Source organism: Pelodiscus sinensis, chromosome 13 (genome assembly GCF_052426305.1).
Source record: "Pelodiscus sinensis isolate ZL-2025 chromosome 13, ASM5242630v1, whole genome shotgun sequence".
NCBI lineage: Eukaryota > Metazoa > Chordata > Testudines > Trionychidae > Pelodiscus > Pelodiscus sinensis.
Genome location: NC_143064.1, coordinates 2,388,094 through 2,408,374, shown reverse-complemented (window position 1 = coordinate 2,408,374; position 20,281 = coordinate 2,388,094). Strand labels below are relative to the sequence as shown.

At 43.9% G+C, this 20,281-nt stretch overlaps 1 protein-coding gene across 3 annotated transcripts in view; it reads left to right on the top strand.

Moving 5' to 3' along the window:
• Positions 1-20,281, top strand: part of LRCH2 (leucine rich repeats and calponin homology domain containing 2) — an 89,802-nt gene that overhangs the window by 54,241 nt on the left and 15,280 nt on the right. For all 3 annotated transcript variants that reach the window (XM_089781790.1, XM_089781789.1, XM_089781791.1), the window contains 3 exons: positions 13,672-13,716; positions 16,730-16,780; positions 18,347-18,404. In XM_089781790.1, coding sequence (XP_089637916.1) covers positions 13,672-13,716; positions 16,730-16,780; positions 18,347-18,404 — 154 coding nt within the window. The remainder of the gene's footprint in view (positions 1-13,671; positions 13,717-16,729; positions 16,781-18,346; positions 18,405-20,281) is intronic.

Genomic DNA, 20,281 nt, shown 5'->3' with positions numbered 1-20,281 from the left:
GGGGGACCCCAACGCGCCTTCACAGGGGGGCTGACTGACTGCTTCTCCAGTTCTTTCTTACCACTGCATGGCCTGAGTCAGACTCTTCCATTGTTCAGAGCTGATGCTTTTTTTTTTTTCATGTTGTTTATTGTTGTTCAGTGTTTACTAGTTAGTGTTGGATTCCACAGCAGGGAGATCCTTTCCAATTTCCAGACGTGGGTCTTAGATTACCTTTAGGATACCCGGTTTAAAAATCCCTGTCTTCTCTGCTCATTCCCTTTTGGCCTGCAACAATAACCATTACTGCTTCTACTGCCTTGGAGAAATTCGTATCTCCATTAAATGTAGTAGTTGCTGTGCTTTTCTGTGAGAATGTTGGCTTTGGAAGCACTTTATGGCATGCAGCATCCCCAAACAGGCCCAGACTGGGGAGACCTTCCTTTCCATCATCCACAATTGTCAAGGATTGTGTCTCCTAATACTGTATGTGATTCCAGAGCAGAAGGGGAAGTCAGAGAAGGACTCTTCGGCTGGGCCCGCCGGTGAGAGTTAGGGGCACTCGGTTTTATATGTAAAGGCAGATCCTCTCCTAGATCTTCTAGGAGAAGAGATCCCTCCTTAGCCCTGTCCAAGTCACCCAACCCATAAGAATTTTGGCCCTCCTAAGTTGCGTTGGCATGTTGAGAAGAGCAGGACTCCCTTCATACCAGTTTTCTGAATTCCAACATTGTGTTGCCACCTAAAATGAAACACTGGGACACAAAGGACCGGGAACTGCCAATAATATTGAAAACTACAAAGTTCGAGACTAATTTACCAGTGGTGCCAACACCAACAGCATATGGAACACCACCATAAGGAACAGCAGTCTACACCTATTCTACTTGAAGGGAATGACAAGACACAAATTTTGAAGATGAATATGATTTATAGTGTTCTAGATGATACCTCCATCCAGCAAGTCCCACAATTATGCTTGTTAACAAGATGTATCCTTAGCAGGGGGAGAGACATAACTGCAGTAATCCAGGGGTCTGGGAGAAGTCTATCCCCTATTCAGATCGCTAGCTGCAGTCTCCTCTCAGCAGATCTGATGGCGCTGCTGATGGAGCTAGATCCAACTTTTTCATCTTCAGGATCGTTAGATGTACTACAGTGTAACCAGCTCCTCCCCCACTGAGATGGGTTCTTCTTCTCGGTACCAGTGCTACCCAGTGCCTTAGGGAGCACCACAGACCTCTTTCAACCCTTTACACGGCCTTATTGGAACCCTTAGACAAATACCTGGAAACCATCTCTTTCAAGCATGATTTTTCCGACCCTTCTGTTCTAAGAAGTGTGAATCCCCCTAAGCTCATGGAAGAAGGGGAAGATGAGCAGGATCCATCAGGGCCAGAGTTCTGATAGAGATATTGTCCTTGTGTCTTGATGTGGTAGATACTCTGGCCACTCCATTGCCACTGGCCAACTATTAAAGTTCCAGGAGCTAATAAGGGCAGTAGTAGAACAGCTCCAAATTTCCTTAGAGGAAGTCCAAGATCTTGAGTATAAGTTCCTTAGGTATCCTTCAATCGGCAGGCTCCTGTTGATTGATCTCCCAGTAAATGAAACCCAAACTAGGGAAATATACATAAACTAGGGGAAAACAGCCTTAATGGAGCTATTGTAAGGTGGGTGCAAAACTGTTTGGAAAACTGTTCCAAGAGAGTAGTTACCAGTGGCTCTCAATCAAGCTGAAAGGTCTTGATGGGAGTTCTCCTGGGCTTGCTTCTGCTCAATATCTTTATCAGTAATTTAGATAATGGCATAGAGCTCTTCTGGAACTGAGAGCAGAATGAGAAACTTGCAAAGCATTTCTGTTGTTCATACAATCCCAGCACTTTGATGACTGACAACATAGCTATAGGAAAAACTTAAACAACAACAAAAAGACTAGTAGCACCTTAGAGACTAACAAAACATGTAGATGGTGGTATGAGCTTTCTTGGGCACAGCCCACTTCTTCAGATAACAGGAGTATTAGAAGTCCAGATCCAAGAATAAATAAGGGAGGAGGGGATGGGAGGGAAGAAGGAAAAAAAAGGAGAGAAAGAAAAGGAGGGGGGGGGGAAAGAGGGGAGGAAGAAAAGAGAGACCAATGAGTAGATGAGCTTCAGGGGGTAGCTGAGCTAGTAGGAGGGGGGGGGGGGGGGAAGAGGGGAGGAAGAAAAGAGAGACCAATGAGTAGATGAGCTTCAGGGGGTAGCTGAGCTAGTCTGTAACAGAAAAACTTAAAAAACAAATAGTCTAGTAGCACCTTAAAGACTAAATAGTTACAAGAAGCTGAGGATAACCATTAGCACCTCCATTGTTTGGTTGATATCTGATTTGGGTTGTGGCCTGGTAATCACGACATATTCATAGACCGCCTTATTTTGGTCTATGAATATGATATTCGTTTTAGTTAAGTAATAGTTTTATGTTCTTCTATCTTTTAGTATTGATTTGAAATATGCTGTTAACACAAGGGGCCTACAGAATCCAGATTCTGTAAGATGGCTGATGGCAATAAGACAGAGCCGGCCCAAGGTATGGGCTGACCAGGCTACCGCCCGGGACACCCCATTGTAAGGGGCACCGTGCGGGGCTGCCGGTCCGCACGCTTGGGGGTGGGGCTGGCCCTACAATAAGATATAAGTGGGGAACAATATGCTTTGTGCTTATAATTTTCCATAAAGGGGTGAAGCAAGAGTCTGCTGTCAGGGCAAGTTTTATTTTTTGAGCCTTACCCGGAATTTATGGTATAAATCTGGTAGCATGGCAGTTATGGGTGTTTCATCTCTTGGCGCAATTCAAACAGATGAAACCTTGTTAACCTTAGTTTCCGTATAGTTGCCCACCTTTTATGTGTGGTATAGGGACAGCATCCAAGAAAGCCATCTGGCACCCATAATGAATATTCATTAGATACCCAGAGATTTCTTTCAATTAAAGGTGGTACCCTCAGAAATCTTGGGGTGTTAAGCCCTGTTATGGAAAAAGGGTGGTATATCCGGTATGCTTTGGTGCCCAAAAAGGTATTTAGGCCAAGGGGTTTAAAGAGAACGAAGCTGCAATCTGATACTTCGCGGAAAGAAAGCAATCCGTCCTGGGTCATGTAAATACAAGGTTAGAGAAACTTAGAACTTATTTCTATTCCTCTCTTTTGTAACGGCTTCTTTCCCTTTTTCTTGTTTAAGTCTGCTTATAGGAATCCTACCAACACTTGCTCCCAGGTCTCCAGGGGATGGGAAGCCACCCTTCTCCATTCAATCTTGGGATCCTTGTGTGTGTAGGAATTATTATTATTACTATTATTATCGTTACTTTTGTATACTTAGATAAGTTTGGGATTAATTGTGTTAATGAAATCTTGGGAAGGAATTCAGGTGATTTGTGTTCTTGCTGTAGTGTTTGCTGTGGTGATCATAATCATTATTCCACTAGCAATAAAACTGTTTTCTATTTCATTCCCTGAGTTGAGGTGTGGTTGTTGTCCATTGCCTGTTGACCCTCAAGAGGAGGAGCCTTGTGGTTCCACAGAATTGTAATCTGAGAGAGAGGATGAACTTAGATCTACTCTGATCAGATTGGCGAGCCTTATCCATCCAAAATTTCACAAAACTCTTTCACAGGCTACAGAGTCCATTAATTTTTTCCCATGGAGACTGTCCAATTTGGCCAGTATACATGGCAGTGGGGGCATTGCTGGCATTTGATGGCATAGATCACATTAATGAATGTGCAGTTAAATGAGCCTCTGATTTGGTGGCTGCTATGGTTGGGTCCAGTGATGAAATAGCTGGTGTAGATGTGCGGGCAAAGTTGGCACTGGGGCTGATTGCAGGGATGGGTTCCTGGATGCTTATGATGTAGCTTGTTGTGTGGTTATTGGAAAGAATTTGTTTGAGGTTAGGGGGTTGTCTAGAAGTGAAGATTGGCCTTTCCCCCAAGGCCTCTGAGAGTAAGGGGTCATTTTCCAGCATAGGTTGTAGATCATTGATAATGCTTTGGAGGGGTTTAAGTTGTGGACTGTAGGTGATAAGTGGAATTCTGTTTTCTCCTCTTGGTCTGTCTTGAAGTAGTTCATGTCTGGGTACCTTTTTGGCTCTATAGCTATAGGTTGAACCTCTCTCGTCTGGCACCCTCGGGACCAGACCAGTTCCAAACGAGAGAGTTTTCTGGACCATGGGAGGTCAGTGTTTTCTAGCAGCATGATAACACTTGCACTGCCTACTGTGCTTTTAGGGGTACATTAGAGCTAAATAACAGCATGGAACACTGAGAGCCAGGACTGGTGGCTGTAAAAAGAAACTTTACGGGGCCATGGGAGACTTGGCCACATCCATGGAAAGTGGACATCTTGCTAACTAAAATCATTCTAGACAACAGAGGTTTCTGGATGAGAGAGGTTCAGCCTGTACTGTTTTCTGTATAAACAAGCTGGGAGAGGCATGGTGCATTCCCCTATGTATAAAAGTGGTCAACTTACACAACTTTTGGTATTTACAGAAACATGTCACTATCAGCCATGTACCTCCTGGGCACTGAGAATTTGGGGAGGATAGCTTATGCAGGAATTTTGCCGCCAGTGATGAGTGGGAATTACACAATTCAGTAGTAAACAGCATCCCCACTCAGAGGGGAACACCTGCTTGAGACCTCTTTGCCTTTCAAGGAAACAGGCAGTGCAACATATACTGCTCTGGGGACCACAAGGTCAGTGTCCTAGAGATGATGACCTCCTCTTGCCTTGGACAGATCACTTCAGCTGAGCCTTCTACCTTGTCCCGTTACTACCATAGGTTCTACTGATGATTCAACTAGACAAAGCAGAACTCATCCTCATTACTCCCAGAGAACTCAGACAGGTCTGATTTCCTGGCCTCCCACACGACATCCTGTTGACCCAGAAAAATGGACGTCAGGCATCACAGCCCCAGTGCTGTTCATCTCATGGCTTGGAATATGGATGTACATTGAGCCTAGTGTGTTCCTGCACTGAAGCTGAGCAAAGCATTCCTAATAACGATCAAAAAGTCTTCACGCAGAAATGTTACCTAGCCAAGCTGAAACATTTCTGTCTGAACCCAGCAAAACCATACATTTAAAAGAACTCCACTTACAGCAAGGCAAGTAATTTCCCTTGCATAACTTAGATGTGTTTGTCATGCTGCAGCTGTCTGCCTTTATTCTCAAAAATCTAGAGCGAAAATAAGAATATTGCTTGAAATTCTACTGTGGTTTTTCCCTACAATCCCTGAGAAAGTTAACTATGTTCCTAGAAGCGCATCTGACAGTTTACAACAACAAAGCTACATGACCACATCCCTCCTTCCACTATATTTTAAATTTCATCACCCAATTAGTCAATACGACACCTTTTTAGAGATGCTTTTAATTCTTGAAGAAAAGCCGAAGACATTCACTTACCTCATTCAAACAAATTAAATTCATTATCGTATTGGTGAAGGTGAGATTATCACCAGTGATTGCTGTTACCATTGAGAGGCATACTTCTGATTGCCAGCACGATCAGTGGCCAGATAAGACCCCAGTTCTGAGATGTGTGTTGGGAACTGTAGTTTCAGTCATGCGGTGTTGAGTCATGAATGATTTATCTAAAATAAATAGTCATGTATACTGACAGCAAAAATTATGATGTGGTTAATGTGGTTGGCAGAAGCATTGAAGGAATGAGTGCAATATTTTATATTTAAGCTTTCCTGCTTTGTGGTGAGAAAAAGTAGACAAGCATTAAAGCGACGAAGAAAGCTGCAAGAGACTATGGGTTTTAATAGCTGCCCAAATGTCTGTTGGAAATAGTTTGCTGTATAATTCTTCCAAAACTGCCACAGACTAAAGAGACTATCTTAAAGATGCAAATCAGTTTGCAGTAAGGGACATCGCAGAGTAGGAAAAATGTATCTGAAGTAAGGCCTTGCAAATATACTCTCCCATTACCCTCACATCATAAATACATTGAGAACAATAAGGATAGGGAACTGTTTCCTAGTATTAGCATGCCTCTCATTGTGGTGCTTAGACTAAAGCCTTGTCTACAGCTAAACCAGTTATATCTTCTAGAAAGGACTTTTGCTATTAGAGCGTATAGCAGTTTTGTGAGCAAAATAAACATACAGCCAAAAGCACTTCTTTAATGCTGTAGCTGTCTGTAAATATCTTAGTTCCAGTGATATGAAAGCCTGTTAATCCAGCCTGTCTTATTTTGCTATACCAGAGAAAGCTAGGTTAGCCATGCACATTACTTTTGAATTTGTGCTCAACTTACACATCCCCATGCTTTCATACTGTGATCTGTGCCTATTTGTCCTGTTCTCTGCACATGTAGTTGATTCCATTCTGTCTACTTGATTATCCTGATATGTCTTCTCACATGATTTCATTATCATAGAACACTAGAACTGGAAGGGATCTCGAGAGATCGAGTCCAGTCCCCTGCCCTCACAGCAGGACCCAGCATGGTCTAGGCCAGTGGTCCCCAACCTTTTGAGGTTGTCGGGTGCCAGGGGGCGTGGCCGTTCGCCCGCCGGGCGCCAGGGGGCAGGGACACTTGCGCACCCGGGGGCGCCCCCCCCAGCCGCATACCTGGGGCCGGGGCCCCCCCCCCATAGCCACGCGCCCGGGGCCGGGGCCCCCTCCAAGGGCCGTGCGCCATGTGCCCGGGGGGGACCATGGGTCTAGGCAATCCCTGATAGATGTCTGTCTAACCAGCTCTTAAATATCTCCAGAGATGGAGATTCCACAACCTCCCTAGGCAACTTATACCAGAGTTTAACCACCCTGACGTTTAGGAAACTTTTCCTAATGTCCAACCTAAACCTCCCTTGCTGCAGTTTAAGCCCATTGCTTCTTGTCCTGTCCTCAGAGGCCAAGGAGAACAATTTTTCTCTCTCCTCCTCCTTTTAGCACCCTTTTAGATACCTGAAAATCGCTATCATGTCCCCTCTATCTTTTCCTTTCCAAACTAAACAAGCCCAGATCTTTCAGTCTTCCTTCATAGGCCATGTTCTCTAGACCTTTAATCATTCTTGTTTCTCTTCTCTGGACCTCCTCCAATTTCTGCACATCTTCCTTGAAATGTGGTGCCCAGAACTGGACACAATACTCCAACTGAGGCCTAATCAGCACAGAGCAGAGCGGAAGAATGACTTCTCATGTCTTGCTCACAACACTCCTGTTTGTGCGCTCTTTTTTTGCAACAGCGTCACACTGTTAGCATTGTGTGTGTGCTAAAGAGTGTGGCAGGTAACAGCTGATCAACACACATCAAGCTTTGGAGTTCAGGTCTGGGCTGCCTCAGACAGTGCTGGGTCTAGGTTTGCGTGCCAGAACTAAGAACAGGGATGCTATCTCCTGTTTCCATAGGACCTGGTCCTCATTCAATGCACAGGATGGACCTTGTGGGGATGAACCCGGTTATCTAGTGAAGAGGCTGTTGTCTGTACGTCCCATGCTTCATTTGTTTCAGAAGTTGAGAGGTGTATATTGAATGAGGCAGACACTTGCACAAATAATGTGGCAGTTGAATTCATAATTAAGGCAGTTGAATTCTGCTCTTTAAAATGTAATGGTTACCGGCCTTTGACTAAAGGATGTCTAGTTACATATAATGATACTTTATCGTGGGCTAGGATCATTTTCAATATCAAGTACCTCTCTTCAGCCCCAGGGTGTTCTTAAAGGTAGTAATGAGGATGTTGGCTGCGTGTGTGTTCTTTCAGTGTGCTGTCCAGGCTCTGTGCAGATGGCATGTACAGCAGACCTCAGTAGATCTGCCCAATAAGACCACAGCATTTGGCTCAGTAGCAAAGGCACATGGCCAGGATTATTGCCGATAAAGCACAATTCTAGCTCCCTGAATCAATGTCTACAGTTACACTAGCACATGATTGCCCATAACAATGGACCGGCTCAATCAGTGGCGAGACTTTCCAGACAAAGGCACTTCCTCTAAGATCCGTCTTTACACACCTCCAGAAGACTTACCCTGCATTGCTCAGGTCCTTAACTCAAATAAGTTGTTTTTCATTTTCTTCATTTAAATCATTATTCTGAGATGAAGGTGGGGAGGAGGGGTTCAGTCTGCAGGCTGCCTTGGGGAGAGAGGACAACCCCAGCCCTTAATCACCACAGTAGCTTGGGGCCAGGTGAGAAGCACCTCTCCATGGTCGCTGCAGCTCCAGCGGGCACAGCCAGGTAAGGGTTCATGTCTTCCAGTTAGGGGACAGACAGGCAAACAGACCAACTCTCTGAAATATATAGAAGTTCCCCATCTCTGGGCTCTCTCCCTCCCTCCCCCTGTGGTCATTGTACAGTATAACTCTCTCCTACCAGACCCCTTCCTTCCCATTTTATGAAAAACAATCTAATTCCATTCCAGGCACATCCCATTGCCTTGGCGCAACCAAACCTTTACCTTGCTTTAAAATATTAGAGGAAACTGCATACCACATTTGGAAGTCCTATCTTCTCCATTTAGGAAGAGTTCTTGAACAAACGTACTCATGGACGGACAGACACTGTCGTGTGGTTTGATTTATTTTAGATCTAAGAAAAACCAGGACACTCCAGGGCTACTTTCTCACTTTCTTATTTATTGCAAGCTTTAAGCAGTTAATACAGTTGTTTAAGTTTTACAAGCCTTAGAAACAATTACCATAGAAGTAAAAGCTTAAATATTATACATTCTAAAGCAACTAATAAAAGCAAATGCAAAGTAATGCAAAAGCAGTTAATAGAAGATCTACTATAATACAGTCATAAAGCCTAGTTCACTCACACTTCAGCCGTATGCTACCTGCAGTACCAGGCAGGAGGTCCTGGTTCCTTTTCTTCCCACACAATGGCAATGTCATGCTCTGGGTTGCTGGTGTGAAGGGTCTGTTACTTCTAGTTGCATCCAGCAGGACCTGTGGGTCAGTCCTGCCCATTCCCTCCCTTCGATTGTTCTTACTAAGCCCAATTTATAGCAAAGCCAGACTTGGTCATTCTAATATATTTACCAATTGATTATGTATTGTTGGATACATAAAATGCCCAATACCCCTCTTTGGGGTACATCCCGCTACTCAGGATGTTACTTAAAACTGTGCGTGGTTGACAGTTTCATGGCTGCATCTGTACTTTTTGCTTATCAGAAACAGAAGTACCAGTACAAGGTGCTTGTTGTGTGTTCTTGACGTGGTCATGCGTTCCATGCTTAATCTGCATTTGTTATTGAAAACATTCCTTCCTCACAGCTTCTCCCTCCCACACCATGCCTGTGTGCTATGTGCACCAGACTTGAGACAGGCCTGAGTGTTGCTTTTAGGGATCCGCGCTCTGGACAAGGCAGACATCACCAGTTATTGCCAGGGCAGGGTAGTCTAGGCCCCCCTGCAGACACACCCACATCTCAGTGGTGGCAGATGGCTGAATGAGGAGCAATGGTCTCAAGCTGCTGTGGGGAAGATCCAGGTTGGATATTAGGAAAACTATTTCCCTTGAAGGGTGGTGAAGCACTGGGATGGGTTCCCTAGGGAGGGGGTGGAATCTCCATCCCTAGAGATTTTGAAGTTCCAGTTTGACAAAGCCCTGGCTGGGATGATTGAGTTGGGGTCCTGCTTTGGGCAGGGGGCTGGACTCGACCTCCGAAGGTCTCTGCCCGCCCTGGGGTTCTATGATTCTGGGGTGGGGGGTTGTACCCTTGCATCATCTTTTGGGGGGGAGTGTTAATACCATACTTGGTATTGGGGTGTTCTGGTGCCGTCCCTCTGGAATGTGCTTATGTAAATGTCCTGTGTTTAGCATTTCGTGGGACTGTGCATGGTTTTGCAATACCAGCCCTGTTTGTGCCAGAGTCTGTGAGGCCACACACAGGCAAAGCTTGACCTTTGCTAACTGTGTTTTATATTTGTAACGCTTGGCCACTGCTTTTGTTCAAGTCTAAGGCCTCATAATGAGTCTCTGATGCAAGACCTCTTGCCTCAGGGTCTATTTCTACTATAAGTGGCAGTGGCTGCTTATCTTCAGCAAGAAGCAATGTAGTCTTCCTGTGTCTGAAAAGCCAAGGTCCAGTCTCACAAACCAGTATTAATTTCAATCCAGACAGCTCTTTCTTCCAGAACCGGCACTCCAGGTAAATGTAAAGGTATCCAAATTAGCCCACTTCAGTTCTGATGCCTTGTCAAGTGTAAATAAGAGTCATTTACAGATCATGTGTCTTGCATGTTTTAGATCAGACCCTTTCCCTGTACTCCAAAGCTATAAAATTATGGAATTGCTGTATAGCTGGCCAGATTCAGATCTCAGCTGCTTTCCTGGAATCCAAACCTATTGCTCAGCAGTGGCTCCTCCCAGGACTACAAATGGGAGTTGGACTCTCAAATCCTTCATGGAATATCCCAGAGGTGGGGGCTGCTTCTTATGGACCTGTACACCACATCCACCAACAAGAAGTTCCCATTGGAAGCAAGACTGAAGGGAAAAACAACTGAGGAGAGTTGCAAGTATTTCAAAGGGATGTTGTTAAGGGCCCAAAAGCAAACAATTCCGCTGTGTAGGAAAGATAGAAAATATGGCAAAAGACCAGCTTGGCTTAACAAGGAGATCTTGCATGATCTCAAAATAAAAAAGGAGTCTCATAAAAAATGGAAACTAGGACAAATAACAAAGGTTGAATATAGGCAAGCAACACGGGAATGCAGGGGCAAGATTAGAAAGGCAAAGGCACAAAATGAGATCAAACTAACTACAGGCATAAAGGGAAACAAGTTGTTGTTAACGGTTCTAAATCCTGCTGGAAAGGGATAACAAGTGGAGTTCCGCAAGGGTCTGTTTTGGGACCCGTACTGTTCAATATCTTCATCAATGATGTAGATATTGGGATAGAGAGTACGCTTATTAAGTTTGCAGATGATACCAAACTGGGTGGGGTTGCAACTTCTTTGGAGGATAGGGACATAATTCAAAATGACCTTAGCAAGTTAGAGAAATGGTCAGAGGTAAACAGGATGAGGTTTAATAAAGAGAAATGCAAAGTGCTCCACTTAGGAAGGAACAATCAGTTCCATACATACAAGATGGGAAGCGACTGTCTAGGAAGGAGCATGGCGGAAAGGGATCTAGGGGTCATAGTGGACCAGAAGTTGAATATGAGTCAACAGTGTGATGCTGCTGCAAAAAAAGCAAATATGATTCTAGGTTGTATCAACAGGTGTGTTGTAAGCAAAACTCGTGAAGTCATTCTGCCGCTCTACTCTGCACTAGTTAGGCCTCAGCTGGAGCACTGTGTCCAGTTCTGGGCGCCACATTTCAAGAAAGATGTGGAGAAATTGGAAAGGGTATAGAGAAGAGCGACAAGAATGATTAAAGGTTTAGAGAACATGACCTATAAAGCCAGGCTTCATGAACTGGGCTTGTTTAGTTTGGAAAAAAGAAGATTAAGGGGGGACATGATAGCGGTTTTCAAATATCTAAAAGGGTGTCACAAGGAGGAAGGAGAAAATTTGTTCCTCTTGGTTACTGAGGACAGGACAAGGAGTAATGGGCTTAAAGTGCAGCAGGGGAGGTTTAGATTGGACATTAGGAAAAAATTCCTAACTGTCAGGGTGGTCAAATATTGGAATAAATTGCCAAGGGAGGTGGTGGAATCTCCCTCTCTGGAGATATTTAAGAACAGGTTAGATAGACATCTGTCAGGGATGGTGTAGACGGAGCTTGGTCCTGCCTTGAGGGCGGGGGGCTGGACTCGATGACCTCTCGAGGTCCCTTCCAGTCCTATGATTCTATGATTATTTTCCTGAAGAGGATGTCTGAGTCACCTTCTTTGGAAGACACCTTTCTGCTTCATTGAGCAGAAGACCCGTTCTACATATTCATTCCAAAACTATTAATTGTAAGGGTGATGAGGCAGAACAAGGCCAGGGTTACCAGCCGAAGCACAGATGTTATCTTTACCTGCTTCCCTTTTGAGTCTGACTGGCACTCAAGCTTACAGCAGTCCCAGGATGCAGCTCTTGTGCTTCACCCCAGCCTAGAAGTCCTCCGTCTCTTAGATGGGGCATGGGATTAGGCTCCAGCAGCTCGACAGTAGACTGCATAATATTAAAGAGGAAGGCGCTAACGCTAATAACTTCAGAAAAGGAAGAAGTTCAACCACTGGTGTCACAGCCACTGCCTTTTGCCTTTATTTAGTCCTCCCTCTGTCATCTGTTATCTGCTGGATTAAAAAAATCAGGCTTATCAATCAGCTCTGTTAAAATTCATCTCACTGCAATACCAGCTGTTCATTCTCCACCATTGTTGTGCATCTGATGTCCTTGAGATTTATTCAGGGTCTGGGGAATCTTTACCCACAGGTTAAGAATCTTGCTCAGTCTTCAAATCTCAACTGGGTACTTGGGTACCTTATGGGACCTCCATTTAATCTGTGGTGACCTGCTCCTTGCTTCACTTACTAGGAAAGTTCATCTTCATAGATATCTATCACATCAGTCCGAAAGCTAGAGAAATCAGAGCCTTCTTGGTAGACTCCTGCATTATTCAAGGGCAAGGTCTCTGTGTGACTGCACCCAAAGATCTTATCGGAAGTGCTGCTGAACTTCCATTTTAAGCAGTCTTAACCAGTGTTTTTTCCCTAAACCACATGCATCTCCGCTGATTTCCCTTTATATGTTAGCAGTATGATGGAGGTTAGCTTTTTATATGGATAAGAATATCTAATTTTGGCAGCCACCTAGACTCTCTAATGCATGATCTCTTAGTGGATGGGTCTCTGGCTAGATTAGTGCTGGCTATGATGCAGCTGGTGCTTTGTCCCCCTACAGGACTATAGCGCACTACAAGATCACAAGCAGCTCCACAGCATAACTCAGAAATATTCCAGTTGAGAGATGCAGAGGTGCCACCTTTCTTCTAAACCCTACGCTGTCAGGTCTGCTGCAGCGCTTGGTGCTCTTGTACTGTCTGTGGCCTGGGACTTGATTCCAGAGGTCGCTCACTCCGTCTCATGGAGCATGCTGCTCCGGAGTCAACGGACACAAAGTACCCATAAGGATAGTACTCAAAGAAGTAAAGCTGTGCAGTAACTGGTGTCCTTCGAGATGTGTGTTCCTACGGGGGCTTCACTACTGCCTTCCTTCCCCATTGCTTCAGGTTGTTTTGCTTGAATGTGCAGTTTTCCCCTGCAGCCCTGTGTGCCCTCAGAGTGTGGCATGAGATTGAACCGTCTATGATCAGGCCAAATGGATACTATTGATGGAAAATCTCTGATGAGGACATATGCACCTGCTGTGGCGCACCTTAAGGGAGGGACAGCTCAAGGAACCAGGTATTGCACAGGGTGAGAAAACATTTGCTTCTACTTCAGTAGCATTGCTTGCCTTCAGATGACTTTTCGAGTACTAAGTAGCTTTGCAGCAGCTCTGTGACAGAGGTTAGCATTAGAGATGGACAGAGGTAAGTAACATGAGCTGCTCAGGAGCATGTCAGGAGTCAGTGGCCATCAGGACTAGAAACTACTAGCTCCAGTCCCGAGCTCTTCACCATTTAATAATGCTTACTGAATGCTGCCTGTGCATCTGTCAGTCGGTCTCTCCTAGGGTCCATCTGAGACACATAAAACTCGTGTGTCCTGTTTGAAAAATAAAATTTGTTTCTGTTTTGCAGTATAAGTCTTCCAGAAAGTGTTCGAGTGGAAATGAAAATGATGAGGTGAGACATGCTGGCGGGTGGTAAATACTTCAGAAAACTCAGTATTTATCTGTGTTATTGCATCACCTAGGATCCCAGCCACAGGCGGGGTCACGCTGTGGTTGGTGTGCTGCAAACATTCCAGCCTAAGTTCAAAGAGACCGTGATTGCATGCAGACCGATGGGTGCACAAAGGAACAATGAGGCAATGGAGTATGTGCAGGATTTGTACACATTAGTAATAGTCCAGATATTAAATGGAACAACAGTGATCTGTAGCCTGCTATATATATATACACACACATACTGTACACAGTTATAGGTGCTTTGGATGAAGTGTCAAAAATTAATCACTATTCATTGCAGTGCTGAACAATAATAGACTATAATTTATTTAAATATTTTGGATGTTTTCTAAATTTTCAAAGATATATATTTACACATATGTGTAACAATACAAAATGCCCAGTGCTCACTTGATATTTATTTTTTATTATGAACACTTGCACTGTAAAAAAACAGAAGAAATACAGTTTATCTGACCGGTCCCGAACCAGGGAATCTTCCAGACCAGGGGAGATCACTGCCGGCCCGGCCCCTCTGTTGCTGCCAGCTGCAGGGCTGGGCCAGCATTGACCAAGCAGGGACTGGGGAGGGGACATTCGGGGAAGAGAGGGGGTGGTTGCAGAGCCTCATAGCTGGGGGCCAGGTGTGCAGACCCGCAGGAGTGCACCAATACCTGTGGCTGGCGGGCTGAGTCCTGGCCCCCTATACTGTGTCATCATCTGAGACTGTTATAACATGAAATATATGGCAGAATGCAGGAACAACAGAGCAGCAGGCTTACTATTCTTCAAGGAGTCCAGTCAAAAATTTAATTAATACTTTTTTTAATGAGCATGAAGTGGAAGCATTTCTCCTGGAATGGTGGCCCAAGCATGTAGGGTCATATGAATGTTTAGCATACCTGGCATGTAAATACTTTGTAATGCCAGCCACAGAAGTGCTATGCAAACACTTGTACTCATTTTCAGGTGCCGTTGTAAATAAGAAGCCAGAAGTATTATTTCCTGTAAATGTGAGAAACTTGTTTGTATTAGCGACTGGTCTAGACGGCGCTTGGTCCTGCCTGAGGGCAGGGGACTGGACTCAATGACCTCTCGAGGTCCTTTCCAGTTCTAGTGTTCTGTGACTGGCTCAACAAGAAGTAAGTCTAAGACAGGCCTGCACAACTCGGAAACTGGCGAGGGCCATAATACTCCAAAGAAAACAGCTGCGGGGCACAAGGGTAGGTTTGGGGAGGGAGGGGTGATACTTTATTAAGAATTTTTCAATTAAATCGGGCCTGCCTAACATACGGCTCCCAATGCCCTTACCCTCTCCTCTCCCAGCATCACCCTGTCCCCCTCCCACTGACACCTCCCCTCCTGCCCTTTTCCTCATTGTCTCCACTTGGCCCCCTGGCATTTGTCTCTCTTGCACCCTGCCCCTTGGTGCCTTCCCCTTTCTCCTGACCTGCCCCCCTCCCCTCAGCACAAGCCCCTTCCCCTCCCCTACCTGGCTTCTGCCTTCCAGTTTAAGGGGCTGCCGGAGCCTTTTTGAATCCAGTGGTCGCCAGCCATGACGTCACGCCGCCACATCTGCCGGCGTCCCACCCTCTGACTCGCGCCCCGCCTCCTCGCACTGGAGCTGCGTGGAGGCAGCCCGGTGGTGAGAATCACTGCACTTCCTCCTCCCTGGCAGCGCTCGTCTCCTCCGCCTGGCCGGCGGATTGGATGGGGCCGCGATGCCAGTAGTCGTCACAGGCCGCACAGTGAGGCCTGGTCTAAGAGGACTTGTAGGCTCTTGTTTTACATTGTTTTGGTTTTGAGTGCAGTTATTTAACAAAAAAAATTACATTTGAAAGTTACGCTACATTACTTGCATGAGGTGAATTAAAAATACTGTTTGCTTTGTTTATCATTTTACAGTGCAAATATCTGTAATAGATACATTGAGCATTGTACTCTTTGTATTCTGTGTTCTAATGGAAAGCAATATATTTTAAAATATAGAAAAACATCCACAATATTTAATAAATTTCAATTGGTGTTTGTTTAATTTTGCAGTTAATCACATTTAATTTTGAGTTAATCACATGACTTGTCTGTGATTGGCAGCTCAAGATAATACCTAATGCATTCATGTTTAGCATTTGAATGTCTGGAATACAGTAACTAAACAGTTAACATTATTTTTTATATTCCTTTTTTTACCCCCATTTTTTGGTCTTGTTTTTCATTTCATTTTCAATATTTAAAGCAAAACCACTGGCAAACCATTATGTTGTCTGTTACCTTTCCATCTGCAAGGTCGGGGTTGCTGAAATATTCTTCCTTCACCATTGTCTTTTAACAATATGGTAACACACAAAACAGTTCTTTGGATTATTATAGGAGTTACCAGTTCAGCTCAAGTGTGAATGAAAAGATTAATATCTAATTAAAATCTGGAGAAGAATTGTATAGTGTAGAAAAAGCTGGATTTGAAAGAAAGATCCATTGACAACTTGCATTTTATTTTTGTGACCATCTTTAAGGAAATCTACACTAGTTCCAGTCTTTTTAGATAACCAAAATACTATTTCTAGATAAAGGTGTGTACTCTGAGACTTTAAAAAAAAAAAAAAAAAAAAAAAAATTTTACAACTAAATGAAAGGGGCTATATTTTAAAATAACATTAGCTTGAAAATGAAATAAATCGCAATGTATTTAATCAAGGATAGATTTAAACAATGTCCTGTGTATTGAGGTGTTAAAAATGTTTTACAATAGAAAAAACTCATTGTCAAATTATTGCTGTTATACATGTATGGAGTTTAGCTGAGTTTCAGTTTTCTTCATTTAGTCACTACCACATTGCCTGACACACACTTGAGGAAAAAATGTTGCGTGGGTCATGTGTCTTTTGTATGCGTTTTCATAATTTCATGTTAATACCCAGTTAGAATCATAATTTTCATTTTATAATTTCATCTCTTTGATTTCTTTTTAGCAAGACAGTGATAATACTAATGTGTCCCCACAGTCTCCTGTTTCATTTGAGGTACAAGTTTGTGTTTTGTTTTTTCTTTCAGTGAATGTTTGCTGTGTGTGCTAATTTGTTTTCATTGTGGTTCATTGTGTAAAAAATGCGTAGCCCTTGGCCAAATCAGAAAATGTTAATCAATGAGCTTTGCTTTGAAAGAGGAATTGAAATGTATGCACTTGTGCAATAACGTAAAAGCAGAATTAAATAGGAACCAATGACAGATTTCTTGTTAATTCCCTTAACTTGTCCTGCCTCCACTACCATCATGTCTGTCTTTCCCTCTCTGGTTTTTTTAAAGGTTGATCTATAAGAAAGAAGCATTTATTTTCTGCCTATCTTACTCTAGCAGACGAAAATAGCTACCGAAAAGAGAAATCAAAGCTGCCGTATTGAACAGAGCGTCAGTCCAGGCTGACCTACAAGTGTAGTTCGTCAGAGTGTTAGAAATAAGTTCTAGGTTTAGGAGCCCATCAAGTCCACAAAGAAGCCAGAGTTGTGAAAGGCCCCCCTCTAGAGAAGGGGTTTTACCCCCACAGTCCTGACTGCCTTATGCATTTTTTGCCCTGGCAGTGTGCTTCTCTGGCTGCTTGAGGCCTAAGACGAAAATGCTTTGTGGCTTGACCAGGATGTTTGACAGTGTCAGTTGCATTACAGTAGAGACTCAGGAAGTTAGTCCTGAAGGTGCTGCAGATCTACTTGTTTTTTTAAAGTTACAGACTAACACAGCTACACTTCTGAGAGCAGGAAGAAGAGACACCCAATGAAGCCAAAGCTTTCCATTCACTGTCAGATAGAGGTCATGATGCTGTGGATGTCTCCTGTAGACAGCGGAGGATTTCAAGCTTAGTAGGGATCTGAAGCACATTAGGGGACGGAGGAGTTGGAGTCTCCTTTCGCCACCTTTAGGGAGGGAAGACACCATTGTTCCAGCTTCTGAAAGAAATTTCTTCTTCAAAACAGAAAGATAGTCCCTCTTGGATTCATTCCACTCATCCCTCTGTGCTCCCATGGGTGTTCACACCAGATCATGATCTGCACTGTCAGAGCAAGGGAGAGACAGACTTGGAGTAGTAGCCCTCTACCTGCAAACAGCTCAGCTCACAATTACCTACCTATCCTGTCCTTTCCCATTGTTCTTTACGTGGTTCTGGCCTTGCTTCTACACACACGAGGCACCAAGTTAATGAACATTGGCTTTTATAAAGATTTAGTTAAATTGATGCTTGCCTTTATGTGGCTACACTTCATGTGTGTGTCCATGCAGAGGCGTACACTGGTTTAAACTGATTTAAAAACAGATTTGAGTTAAACTTGTACCCTTTTTGTGCTTGGAAGAGCTTTTGTCTTTCTCTCCTCTGTGGATAACAAGGCTTCCTTTGCTGCTTTCTTATTACAATGTTTTCCACACCGTTATAGCTTTTCAAACTAGTTAAAGCAGATTCTCCTGTCTTGTAAAGAGGATCAAAATGGATGTTGTGTTGTCATGGAAACAAAAGTTTATGGTGTGAAACCTATTTTTTTTTAATTTCACCTAAAATTGGAGAAAATTGCAGAAAACCCAATTTATTCTCTCTCTAACAGGATTATGAAAGGGCAGACGGTAACTCTCATGCTCCGTTTGGCCTCAAACCTAGGTCAGGTAAGGTGGTTTTCTCTAATATAGTATGCCACAACCAATCTTGCTTCCACATTGGAGCTTGAAGATAAGGATGGCAGAGATGTGATACTGGGACTCTGTGCAACAAATAGAAGGGGAGAGGCACTGCCCAGGACAGTGTCCATAGTTGACCTATGGCAAATACCCAGTTTGGAGGGGCATGCTTAGCTGCTCTGCCGAGCTCATAACTGCATGGTCCCTAAGCTTCATACTGATTTCTAGAGCCCTGTTAGGATACAAAATTTGTATCTGCATCTGATCTGCAAACACGGTCTGAATATTCACATACAGGTATCCATGCATGTAAAGCGGCTGTCTGTGGATGTGTGAGGTTCTATTGATTTGTCTTTTGTTTCTTTGGCTACCCTCTGCAGCAATGCTGAGGGAGTAGAGGGAGACAATGCAGAACCGCCACTTGTAATCAAGGGCTGGGAGTTTCACTGAGAGGCAGGTTATTGTCAAATGCCTATAATCGTTTGGCTCAGCACATTAGGTTGGTTTGTCCTTCGTACTTCCAGACAGCTGCTAACTCCCCTTAGAAAGATTGTGCCATATTTGAAACAGACCTTAATTTTCTGAACTCTAGGAAGCAAGTTTGCAAATATTTTTAGTTAGTGTTTTTTTTCTGAGGATTGCATCAGTCTTATGCATGTTCTAGATTAAGCATTTAAAGTATAGCTGTGAAATGCCACCTTGGCCATACAATGAGGAATTTCACGTGAACATCTGGGAGTTTCTGAGCTCATTGGGAAAAGCTTGCCTTACCTCTTTACAATATCGATTCAGGTCGACATTTTGCTGTCTTATCTTATTGTTCTTTGTTAATATTAGTTTGTAAATACTCAGTACCAACCTGCACCCTTCAGTTGGACATTTAGTGTCTTTGTGGCCAGTTCATTCTCTAATGTGTAGTGCATTATAAAGAGAGGAAGTTTTAAAGAAGTTTAGGCTTTGGGTATTTCTATAGATTTGGTGGCTAAGATACGAATATACATTTTTTAGGTGTAACATGCATGTCATAAAATGTCCAGAAGCAGTCTTGGCATTAGGAATAAGTTACATAAAATACCTATTATTGGAGATGTCTAGATTATTTCCTGCTAAACCAAAAAAAAAAAATAATTTACAATATTCAAAATATTATGGACATTTTCCACGTTAAATACTGTAAAGGTGTTGGTATTTGCAAGCATGAGGAAAATTAAATAGTCACCTATACTTTTTTCCCCACCGTGTAAAGTGATAAACCAAATGCAGGCTAGAATATTTAATGATATTCTTTCCCTTTCAGCAGTGCAGCATTAAGAAGTTTGGTCAGTCAGAAAATTCATATTCCAATTCAGGTGGGCAAGAGGCGGCCAGTGGGCTGATTCTGGCCCACCAAGTCACCGGATCCAGCCCATGGCCACCTCACCAAGACCCTTAAGCATAGAGCAACTCAGAGTTTTAACAGCTGGCTGCTCTGTCCTGATGCTGGAGAAGGAGGGGGATAGCTCTGTGTTCTGGCCCTCTCTCCCAGCAAAATCTCTCTGTTCTCATTGGCTAGTTTCTGGCCAATAGGAGCTGAGAAATGTTGCTAGGGTCAGAGGCAGCATGTGAAGCCTGCCTCGGTCCTCCCGCTCCCCCATGCCTAGAGCAGACACATATGGAACAGCCAGCTGACCAGCCTGGAACTTCAGCAGACATGCAGAGAGCCTGCCCCAGGTTCCTGCAGGGCTGCTGGCTGAGAGCTGCCTGTGTAAGCGCTTCCTAGCCAGAGCCTGCCTCTGGCACCCTCTCCCTTATTGCCCCCCCAACTACCTGCCCCGGGCTACCACCCAAATCCTATGTGCCCCCTTTCCTCCTCCCAGGTCTCAACT